This window comes from Cydia pomonella, chromosome 7 (genome assembly GCF_033807575.1).
Source record: "Cydia pomonella isolate Wapato2018A chromosome 7, ilCydPomo1, whole genome shotgun sequence".
In the NCBI taxonomy this organism is placed as follows: domain Eukaryota; kingdom Metazoa; phylum Arthropoda; class Insecta; order Lepidoptera; family Tortricidae; genus Cydia; species Cydia pomonella.
Window position 1 is genome coordinate 14,966,698 of NC_084709.1, and position 12,290 is coordinate 14,978,987.

Below are 12,290 nucleotides of genomic sequence, written 5' to 3' on the forward strand. Positions count from 1 at the left end.
TCAGCATCAAAAGTAGCGGATCAAATAACGTTTCATAAGTATCTACCGTTCTGTAACAGCTTACCAAAAAGTGATGTCTTTAATACAGAATAACTAAGACTGTAAAAGATATACTTTTGAGCCCGAATTTTAACAATTGATCTATATTTGGAAAAGTTATCCGGAATATCAGATACTTTTGGCGCGTTGCTTCATCCGCTACTTTTGATGCTGACTGTACTACTTATACAACAAGTACTTTAACATTGGCGGCGCATGATGTACTTTAGGCGATCAATGCTCTTACCTGCGATGTTGAAATATAGACCTCCATTTACATAGGTAACGTGCGAAGAGTTTATAGTTCAATTTAGATACCTACGTAAAGAACCCTCAATACAAATCTTGACTTGACACGTTGTCAATTAAATATCAATCCTTAACAGACCGCAGCAAGCTTGGCCGCATTTCACCTTCCCATACAAATGGAGTTTCGTTCTCATTTTATTAAAAGCAAAAACATGTTTTTTATGAAAAACTTAAAACTGTAGTATTTTTTTTAACTATGCTCCATAAACTAATCAGGGATAATTATCCTTATCCTATTGTAAGTACATAGTTTCAGAGCAATCTAGCTAGTCGTTTTAAAATGAGAGCGTAACTACGCTTGTATGGAGAACCGAGTTTGCTGCGACCTCTTTAACGTGACTAATCAAACTAGGTACTTACTAATGACCTCTAATCTATTTAATTAGAATCTATCCACAGGTTTATATCCACCGACATGTACATAGTGTAAATACTTAGTTAAAAAAAATATATGTGTAATTATTCCTAGAAATATGGGCGATGCAGAAAACAACGACTTTCTCGACTAATAAACTCTCGCTGTCCACCTACAAGGACTCACATTATACTCGTGTTTTAGCATGGATTCAGATCCGCGCTCTTTTGTTTTTTCGCAGAAGGTAAAAACTCTATGTGGTTTTTATATTACAAACCTATTGCAGAATAAAAATAAAAATATATAAACCGAGTATTACATACATATTCTACTGAATAATAAGTGGACAATAGTTACGCTTATTTCCCATAATAAATGCATAATATTGTCCCCTCACACTTGTAGACAATTGCAAGGAAGTTATACACACTGATGTCATCTCATTTATCCAAAACAAATCCTACACTTGGCAAGTAACGGACGTTGAGTCCAGTTAGTCAACTCGCAATCGCAACAACCAATGTCTATCCATCAACTGACTCTATTTGAATCGAAAAAAACGGGTGAAAGGTCCGGAGCCCATCGGCTTTGTTACAGGAGTCGCTCACCGGAGGCAAGCGAATAATTGCTCTATACGTGTAACAAAAATAGTTATATAACATGTGATTTCTCTCTGTGATTAAACCACGTGCCTATAAATAAGTGAAGCACATTGCATCCGGACACAAACACTTCCGAGTGGTCCACCAAGGAAACTCTAAAATGTTTTTTAAAGTGAGTTTTAGTGTAACTGTTAGTTTTTACTACAAAATAAAACACCAACACATTAAATTATTTAACTGTTACAGATCATACATGTGATTACCTTAACTACTTTATGTTCTGGAGCTCCACCCTCACACCCACAAGCAAAATCTAATGAAGCTACTTATTCACATAGTTTTGTAAGGGAAGATGTCCCTTTATCTTATAAGTACAGTGCGACACATCATTACACTCCAAAGAGGGCAGAAGACACTCTTAAAATACAAGAGGATACTCTAAAGAGGAATGAAGACTTTCCAAAGAGACAAGAGGTATCATATCACGTTCATTCAGCGAATAACTCACCATTCAAGCCGTTGAGTAACAGAACAATCCAATTCGCTCCAGTTAACCATCCAATTCTTCAATCTTCAAATTCAGGAGAAAACACGTATCCGTCAACGCCCGTCTTGTATACTTCAATTATTTCTAACCCAGTTACTGAATACGGAAAAATTGAACTTACTGAAAATTCAGGTGAATCAACCTTGCATCTGGAACCAAGACGTATTCCCAACAAGGTGAAGAACATTAGTCCTAGTACCTATAAGCCCCATATAAACCATGATGTTAAAATGTTGCATTCCCATCATTCGCATCTCCGACCAAAGGTCTACAAGACTTTGCACACACAACCGCTGGCAACAACGGCAGCAACACCAACATTTGAAATGGTAATTATGAAGGCTGATTCAAATTAATAATAACAGAAAATATTATATTTTAAAAACTAATTTGTTTTTATATTTTCATACATAGGCTGACTTGCACCATTTGGCAATTTTCCATCAACTTCAGCGGCAACTGGATGAGCAGTCTAAGTACATCGCCCCAACAACTACTACTGAGAATCCAAAACTTTCTCATGTGCTTAATCTTGGCGTCAGAATTCTACCAAAGTGAGTCCCATTTTCACTTCTATAGCTTGAAATTATAATGTTTTTTTTTCGCAAATCGGCACCAGTTTAATGTTATATGTTACTAAAACTTTAAATCCGGTAGCCAGTTTCTATAATCTAGCAATAATTACCTCATCATATCATCACACCTACTTTTGACATTCTTGATACTATTTGTACTTGTACAAGTACGCGGGGATTTACAAGCCTAGAACAGGGGCACATTTGACCCATTTCTAGGACCACATTTGGCTAATATTATTAGTGTGTTGTCATAAAAACAATTTGACAGTTTGTGGACTAATAATATTAGTCTAGTACCGTTCAAGAAATGGGCCCCTGATATGACGATTGCGATTCTGATTATCGAAGGTAGAGGCAAGGAACAGAAACTCCTTAGGCAGAATTGTTGCAAAAGTGTCTAGCTGCCAGCTATAAATAATAGTTCCAAATATCTCCAGAGTAGCGCTAGAGTAGCTAAGAACCTAGGCGTTATTGACGGAGTGAAGTGCGCTGTCTATAATTATATTTTTTTCTCAAGTATTCTAGGTATTGTAGCGCCACCTATTTATGGATTTTTGTCGGACACTTTTTGGTATATGGAGACTTTGTTCATTGCCTCTACTTTCCATAGATTCTGATAAATCCACGTCATCGGTCTACGATTCTCCGGGCAAAATATTTGCTCTATTAATTGTTATAAATTTTGACTAATATATGAGTCATCACAAAGAAAGTTTTGAATAAGCCAATCCTAGTTTTATCTTGTTTAATTAGGATTTAATTATTTTGTTTCAGACAGGGGATCCCCTTCGTCACAAATCCGCACGAGCTGAGTAGAAATACGCCATTCCAACCAATTCCTCGAATAGCTTATCATAACAAGTTTAATGTCGTGTCGGAGAAGATGGGAAGACCCCAAGCGCACACACGCTACCACTTGAATAATCCGAATAAGCATTTAAGGTTCAAACCAAATGTACAGTATAACATAAGTAATTAAGTTTATACATAAGATATTTATGTTGAATTATTTAATTTATTATTAAGTATGTTTACGTTATTAGTGACTTAGTTATTTAAATTTAAGGAAAATATTTTTTTATTATAATAAAGTTAACTACAACCTTAAATATTATATTGAACCAAAAATATTCACTGATCAAATATTAGATTTAGATACGACAGTGTCAAAAGTGACGTTTGTTCAAACAAAAACGTATCTAGACCGAATATTTGACGTATCTTAAAGTTTCAATCGGTTCATTAGATTAATTTTGGTATGGAGATAATATGTGGCCCGATAGGTAGGTACAAAGTTTTTATCAATCATCATCATCATCCCACGCAAAAAAAGTCGCGGGCAGAAGCTAGTTTCCTTGTAAACCAGAACCTAAAATATTAGGCACTTTACACTTGGAACTTGGATATACCTACATACAGTAGCGGCAAATAAACTATCATGATACTATTTCTATGCAGGTATTCATTAGAAAATTCGTGTAATCAGACTTTCTATCATATAAACAATGATTGTTTCATCATCACGACCATATATGTATATATAAATATTTAAGTATATACTTACGTCCCACTACACGTGACAACAGGCAGCCACGTTAGCACAATGGGTATTGGGTACTTCACACACACCTATTAATATTATGTTACATTTCTTATTTGAAAACACTCAAAATCGAATCTTCTCTCGTTAGCCTCTGGTTTAAAAATTAAATCAAATCATTAAGTACTTTACACTTTTATTACACACCTGGCTACCGCAAAAACAAAATACCGCGTATTTGTACAGCATACTTCTATGTTTGACAATTCGCGTTAGTAAAACAAGAACGCTATATCATGACACGGTAAACGCGACCATAATATGCCAAGACATATATGTACAACAATATGTCGTGTATAGACAAGACAATATTAGTGACATTTTTACGGTTTTGTTGTCAATTAGGAACTTTTATACTTGCGCCATGGCTGTCAATCTCTACTTTTGTCTGCCCGTCGCAGTCGCTAAGCTCAGTAATTGTTAATTTTCGGCAATATGGGGAATTACATTCAAGAATAACTAAAAACACGTGGTGGTGATGATCTCATTAAGTTATCACTTAGGGCCAGTTGCATCAACCACAATTAACGGACTGATTAACGTCACTCAGCAATAAACTATGAAACTTCCCGTAACCTATAATAAAATTTAGCAAACGCTTTATTTAACGTGGGCAACCGACCTTTACTCGTCTCAAGTGGCTTTTTTAAGTAACCTGTGACAAATAAAACCAACGTTTTTCGTACAGTCGCCATCAAAAATATCGGAGCGGCCAAGGTGATCAAAAATATGTGAACATCCACTTTAACGCCTTGGTAATAGATGCTCCGCTCAGATATTAGTGAACATCTTGGCCGCTCCGATGTATCTGATGGCGATTGTACGTACAATAGAATGCAATATAGTTAATCTTTATTGCACACCTCACTACAAGATAAAGAGAATACAGCAACTCAAGTAGAGGTAAACAAACGGTCTTAACGCTAAAAACTTTTACGTAGCGAAAATTAATACATTTATGTAATTTTTATACCTTCAGAATAAATCGAATGAATAGGTCACATATAACTTATGACATGATCACAATTATGCTAAATCCTTGAAAGATTACCGTGATAAAATTAAATTCTTAGTGAAAATAGTAGGCACAGGGTTTGCTTTTATATTTATTTATTTTCAGTTACAGCAGTTAACGTGGCAATAACAGACCCATTCAGCCAAATAATAATAAAAATGTGAAAATTTGTGTTTTATAATATTTTATTTACTTAATAGGAAGTATTTAGATTATATGTAAAAAAAGTATTTTGTGCGTTATAAACGTCAAAGTGCAAAATAAAAATAAATATTTCCAAACTATTTGATGTGAACGTATAAATTACGATCAAAAAGAAATTAACAAAATTGGAAAAGTAAGAAGTACTAGTTCACAAAAACGACACTAATCAGTAATACTAAACTAAAAAAGCAGTAGCACAAAACAGTACACTTAATTTAATTTCGTATCCAATGCATAATTCCGGATGATAAAATTTTATACTAACTCAGCAAGTCAGCATCTATCCAAATATTATAGTGAAAGTCCCGTTGTAATTAAACAATGATATCAGCAAATATTGACCAAGCCTGACAGCACAAGCTTATAGCATCTAAAGATAACGAACTAAGCATTCCGGTAGGTTAATTCACATTTTAACAGCTACGTCACTAATAAGAAAAGCAAACAAGTTACAGGTCTTCCCCTTTTCTCAATCAGGAGTTATTGTTTGGGTAAAGTACCTGATTTTCCTCAAACTAGGGTATAAAAACTTAGCAATCAATTTTAATACTCAGTTCGTCCCAAGCATTTGAGAAGCACTCAAGATGTTAAAAATAACTGTCGTATTAGGAGCTCTCCTAATAGCGTTTGTTGTCGGATCAACCAGTCAAAGGATAATTCTACCTACATTCAGACCACCGCATCGTCCTACATTTAAACCTATTATACCTAATAGTATACTCCCGACATACCGGCCACCACGGCGAGGCCCGAATCTACTTCGCTATGCCAGAGCAGCAGATGATATACCACCATCAGAAACCAATATTCCAAATCTTGCATCCATACATAATGTGCAATTCAGCGATTCAACCATTCCAGATACCCACCAAGAATATCAAGAGATTAGCCAAAGAAACGCTCGCAGCGTTGATTCACCCGACGCCAAGCGCGGTGGTGGCAGTCCCAGGACATCTACTGGCAGCAGGGACAATGGTCCAACACACCCAGGCCACAACAGGCGCAATGCAAGGGATATAAAAAATCCTGGACTTATGAATACTCATCAACCAAAGCCTATTTTCCCGCGTCCTAGCATCCCGGAATCCGTTACCCGTACTCCTATATTAGCGAGGACAGCGCGTGAAATTCAAATCCCTGGAATAAAGAAACCTACACATCGAGATGTAATAATTCCAAACTGGAATCCTAATGTCAAAAGTAACCCCTGGGATAGTCTTGACGGTAGACGTCATAAAAGAAGCCTCGACGAAGAGATGATGGGTAGCAACGCATATGAAGCTCACCCGCTTTTGAGGAGGAGTCCTAAAAAGAAACCTCGCCGTGTTGTAATTATAATAATTCGAAAAAAGAAACATTAAGAAAATAAAGTGGCTCTTTTTTGATGCATCATCAAACTCCGCGATTGTTATACCATATAGGGTCCTAGCTAAATTGGTTGGCTCATACTTACACTATGTAATGTCCAATTTAGCTAGATCTCTAAATGTCATAACAATCACGGAGTGTGACTGTACGTAGACATACGTCTATATAAATATTTATCCAAATAAATGCTTAATAAACTTTGTCTTGATTTATTGTACAATTAATAAAAGTTATCAAACCCTTCTATTATAGGTAACAAAAACCTATGTTTTACCGTAAACAGCCCGAAATGCTCTTTCCGGGTTTGTTTATAACTTTTCTCAAAGATGCAATGGAATATTGCTTTTTACTGAGGTGTGCCAATAAATAGTATTCTATCCTAATATTGATATTATGTTCTTCATATTAGGATGGGATGTATCACGTCTCGGGCGCGGCTAGACGAGAGGTCTATATTTCTTTAATGAAATGTCATACAAAGTTGCAAGCCCAGGCCGTGAAGTAGCTCTTTTTAATTTCCATTTCACATATATTTGTGTAAACGCTCTAAAAAGAATTACAAAATGCAAACCGAATAATTTTTTACGCTAACCGTTAGAGTCTGGCTAGCCAAATATTATTGACAGATTTTTCCTTGTTGTATCACCAATTGTCTATGATTTAAAAAAAAACCTAAAGGCTATTGTCAATTTATGTCATTGTCATTCATTCAAATTGTTCGGTTTATAAGGGATTTATTTTAAATAATATTAATAATGACTATACCGAGTGGGGTCCGCAAACTATTATTTACTCGTAAATAATTACGACAATGTGCGAAGTTGTCGTGAAGCGTTGTATAACGAAAAACTGCTTTGTTTACAAGTCGTAAACAATTTAGTAGGTTGGTGCTCTACTATTATTTTGATACTTTAAGTACTAGTTCTAACATTTGCCTATAACTTTAATTAAGTACGTAAATTTATTAATACCTGAATCTCATGAACAGGACAGTTGTGTAAAGGAACTGATAAACTAGAAGTTTTGGAAAATATCAATAATATCCAAACATTGGAACGTAACGAGTTACTGAAAACCAATATTTAGAAGAAATCTGTGGATTGAAGTGACTGGTCAGTAATAACTTGATAAAATATATAAAAATATCTTGGCGAAACATGTCTATAAATGTCTTTGTATTTTACATGGTGGTTGAAATTATGTGAGCTGACTTTGAGTGCACGTCAACGTATATTTAACTGATTTCCTTAGGTACCTTACGTGTGCACAGAAAATTAAAAATGTGTTCTAGTATCAAAACTATAATTCCTACTACACAAAGTGTGAACAGCCAATGATTTTTTTAATTTCCCGCCAAAAATTTGTGTAATATTTCGGTAGCCAGACTTTAGTTCGGTTATCTATCAATTTTTTTTTTTTAATAAACGTCATTAGGTATACCAAATTTGGACGAATCCAAAAATATTGCCGTTCCTAATTATCCGAAACCGTATGGGGTAAATTGGAAACAGTCCGCGGGGGAAATAGAAAAACTGAAGATTTTCAATCACGTAATTGTTAGAACATATGTAAACTACATGCGTCATAGACTTATACGTTTTACTGGTTGTTTACTATAGCAACGCTTTTATAATTTGCCTGTTTGTCATCCACGAAAATTAAACACACTTATATTTAAATCAAGTGGTTTTTCTCTATTATGGTAGCAGAGCTTATGGTAACAGTCGCTTAATGTGAAGTGAGCGTCTGCGGAGTGCTGTGTGCGTTATTCTTTATGTCGTGAAAATTCTGCGCACGAAATTCCTAAATCGAAATGGCGACGTCCAGTTCGGGGGCGGCTATTGTTCCAGCTATTGAGAAATTAAATGGCATGGGGAACTACGGATCATGGAAATTCATGGTGAAGATGATCCTGATCCAAGAAGATTTGTGGGAGTGCGTCGAGAGCAATGATGGTGTGAAACCTATTTGCGACGATAAAAAGAAGCAACAGAAAGCACTGGCTCGCATTTGTCTGAGCATAAACCCTGTGGCCATCACGCACGTGCGTAACGCAACTACCGCACGGGAGGCGTGGGTAAGTCTTCAGACTGCATATGAAGACAGGGGTCTTTGCCGAAGACTGGGCTTAATGCGGCAGTTGTTTGGGATGAAGCTCCAGGAGTATCCCGATATGGAATCGTATCTTACGAAGATATGTGATGTCGCACAACAACTAACCGACATCGAAGCTCCGCTGAACGACGAGTTTCTAGCTGTGATAATGTTAAGTGGACTCACATCTGACTATGACCCACTGATAATGGCGCTAGAAAACTGCAGTGTCAAAGTGTCGAGCGAGCTGGTAAAGCAAAAGTTATTACAAGAACATCAGCGCCGGGCGAACGGAACGAACACGAGTAGTGGTTCCGTGATGGTGGCGAAGCGACGTGACGAAAAGCCTGTCAAATGTTTCCGCTGCAAAAGGCTGGGCCACATTTCCAAGAATTGTCCAGAGAACAGGAAGACGAAGGGACCCGTTGCCAAAGAAATAGCACAAATGCTGAGCGCACTGTCGGTAGATGTGCAGAAGGATTTCTGGTACGTCGATTCGGGTGCATCGAGCCATTTCTGCAACCGGAGGGACATCCTTGACGACTTCGTTCCAGGCACGAGCTTGGAAGTCACCGTGGCGAACGGCGAAAGGCTTTGTAGTGCGGGTCGTGGCAGTACCGAACTGCATGTTAAAGACGGTATAAAAACTCTTTGTAACGTAGTTAATATTCCGAACTTGTCATGTAATTTGCTATCTGTCAGCGCTTTGACGTCAAAAGGTTTTAAAATCGTATTTGTTTCTGATGTTTGTAATATTTATTTTGGAAATGTTTTATATGCTATTGCAAAATGTGAGAATGGTCTTTACAAATTACAAACCGTCTCGAACACGCGTAATAGTAAACCGAGATCGTCTGAGTCTGTGTCCGCTGAACATGTCGCAGCGAACGTGGGGACTGGACGTAGTGTTATTTCTCAAGATGTGTGGCATCGTCGTCTATGTCATCTGAATTCAAGAAGCATGAACCTACTGAAATCAGGTATGGCCAACGGCATTGACTTTAATAACTCCGAGTTTAAACAATGTATTTCTTGCATAGAAGGGAAAACGCCTAAGTTACCGTTTCCAAAGAAATCGTTTACGAGAGCGACTGAAGTCTTAGGGCTCATACATACTGACGTTTGCGGGCCTATGCCGCAAACATCGTACGGTGGTTCGAGATATATGCTTCTTTTTATAGATGATTTTTCGCGTAAAACGTTTAGTTATTTTATTAAAACGAAAGACGAAGTTTTTAGTAAGTTTAAAGAATTCAAAACCCTAGTCGAGAATCAAACAAACAAAACTATAAAGATTCTGCGTAGTGACCGGGGAGGCGAGTTCGTAAATAAAAAGTTTGATGAATTTCTGAAGCAGCATGGCATCAGACACCAGCTGACAGTTCCTCATTGCCCAGAACAGAACTCGGTCGTCGAAAGGGCGAATCGCACGATTGTTGAGGCTGCGAGGTGTATGTTGCAGGGAGCTGGCTTGGATCAGAAATACTGGGCAGAAGCAATGAATACCGTGGTTTATGTGAAGAACAGATCGCCAACCAAGGCCGTGTTGGGCGCAACTCCAGAGGAGAAGTGGTCGGGATCTAAGGTAAATCTGAACCATTTACGAATTTTTGGTTGTGTTGCTTACTCTGTCGTAGAGGATCGTAAGAAACTGGATCCGAAATGTAGATCGTACATTTTTGTTGGTTACTGCGAGAATACGAAAGGATATCGGTTCGTAGATCCCACTCATCCTACGAAATGTATATTCTCGCGTAACGTTGTGTTTGTAGAGGACAAATTCTACAAGGACCCGGTTCAGCAACCTGTGGTCAACGAGCCGACTCCGTACATGGTCATTACTAATGAATCTGAAAATGTAGGAGTGCAGACGGCGGAATGCGTTGACGTCGCGGAAGAGTCGGAGCCTGCAAGTGAGAACCAGGACGCTGATGATACCGAAAACAATGAAACCAGTACTTCAGATGAAGAGTACGCTCCTGGGTCGTCTTCTTGGGATTCGGAGGAATCGAGAGGACGGAGTGATTTCGAGGAGGCATTTTGTTCGGTATTCACCACCAGCTCGAGTTGCGGCGCGGAAACCTCCACTACCGTGCGCGAGGCACTCGACGGTCCTGAGTCTGTGCAGTGGAAGGGAGCGATGCAAGATGAGTATCAGTCTTTCTTAGATAACAAATGTCTGGAACTTGTGGACTTGCCGAAGGGGAAGAAACCTGTCAAGTGCAAGTGGATATTTAAGAAAAAGAGAGGCATGAATGGAGAGCTCCTGCAATACAAGGCTCGTTTGGTTGCGAAGGGATTCACACAAAAGTATGGAGTAGATTACTTCGAAACTTTCTCACCCGTCGTGAGATACTCCACAATAAGACTACTCTTGGCACTGGCGGCGGAATATGATATGGAAGTTGATCATATGGACGTCAAGACAGCTTTTCTAAACGGTGACTTGAAAGAAGAGGTTTATATGGAAATTCCTGAAGGCTTTGGAGTAGAGAGCGGCAAAGGGAAAGTATTTCGCTTGCTGAAAGCTGTCTATGGGTTAAAACAGGCTAGTAGATCATGGAATGAGAAGATAAACGACGTTCTTGTGAAAAAGTTGAAGTTCAAGAGACTGGCGTCCGAGCCGTGTGTCTATGTTAGATCGAATAACAATGGAATTGTCATTCTCGGCCTTTATGTTGATGACATTTTGATATTCAGCAATAATCAAACTGAGAAAAAGGCGGTAAAAGAGGAGATGATGAAACAGTTTGTTATGAAGGATCTTGGGCCTGCGAAATGTGTATTGGGAATACACGTCAGCCGGAAAGATGGAAAAATCATTCTGGATCAGTCTGGTTATATCAGCAAAGTATTGGAAAGGTTTAAGATGACTGACTGTAAACCTGCCAAAACACCGATGGAAGTTGGTTTGAAACTTGAGAAAGCTGAGAAGACTGGAGACTACGAGTACAGAAACTTGATCGGTTGCCTTATGTATATCGCGGTCTGTACGCGTCCTGACATCGCGCATGCTGTAAGTATGTTAAGTCAGTTTAACGATTGCTACTCGGAAGCTCATTGGAAAGCCGCGAAGCGCGTGCTTCGGTACTTGAAGGGTACGATGAACTACAGCATCAAGTATGAGAAGAGTGGGTTGAATGTGACAGGTTCAGCGGACGCAGACTGGGCGGCTTGTGTAGTCGATCGTCGATCTTACACTGGTTATGTATTTAAGTTAGGCAATTCTTTAGTTTCTTGGGAGAGTCGTAAACAACGTACAATTGCCCTTAGCAGTACGGAAAGTGAATATATGGCATTATCTGATGCGTGCAAAGAGGCATTGTTTATTAGGGCATTCATGTCGGAATGTTTGAAGTTAGATGTCAAAGTGGTGGTTTACAATGACAATCAATCTGCAATTAAATTGTCTGAGAACCACATGTTTCATGCAAGGACTAAGCATATTGATGTTAGACATCATTTTATTCGCGAGATAGTTGAAAATGGTGTGCTGGTAATAAAGTATATGTGTACTGGCGACATGCTGGCCGATGCTTTAACAAAGCCTTTATGTATTGAAAGGTTCCAGCGTTTCGT

General features: G+C 38.2%; 1 protein-coding gene across 1 annotated transcript; it reads left to right on the top strand.

Annotated features, from left to right (window-relative positions):
- Window positions 1-1,469: 1,469 nt before the first annotated feature.
- Window positions 1,470-3,556, top strand: LOC133519954 (uncharacterized). Its single transcript, XM_061854166.1, has 3 exons — window positions 1,470-2,181; window positions 2,267-2,406; window positions 3,205-3,556. The coding sequence occupies exons 1-3, from the start codon at window positions 2,083-2,085 to the stop codon at window positions 3,407-3,409; spliced, it is 444 nt and encodes a 147-aa protein (XP_061710150.1). The 5' UTR covers window positions 1,470-2,082; the 3' UTR covers window positions 3,410-3,556.
- Window positions 3,557-12,290: the final 8,734 nt, after the last annotated feature.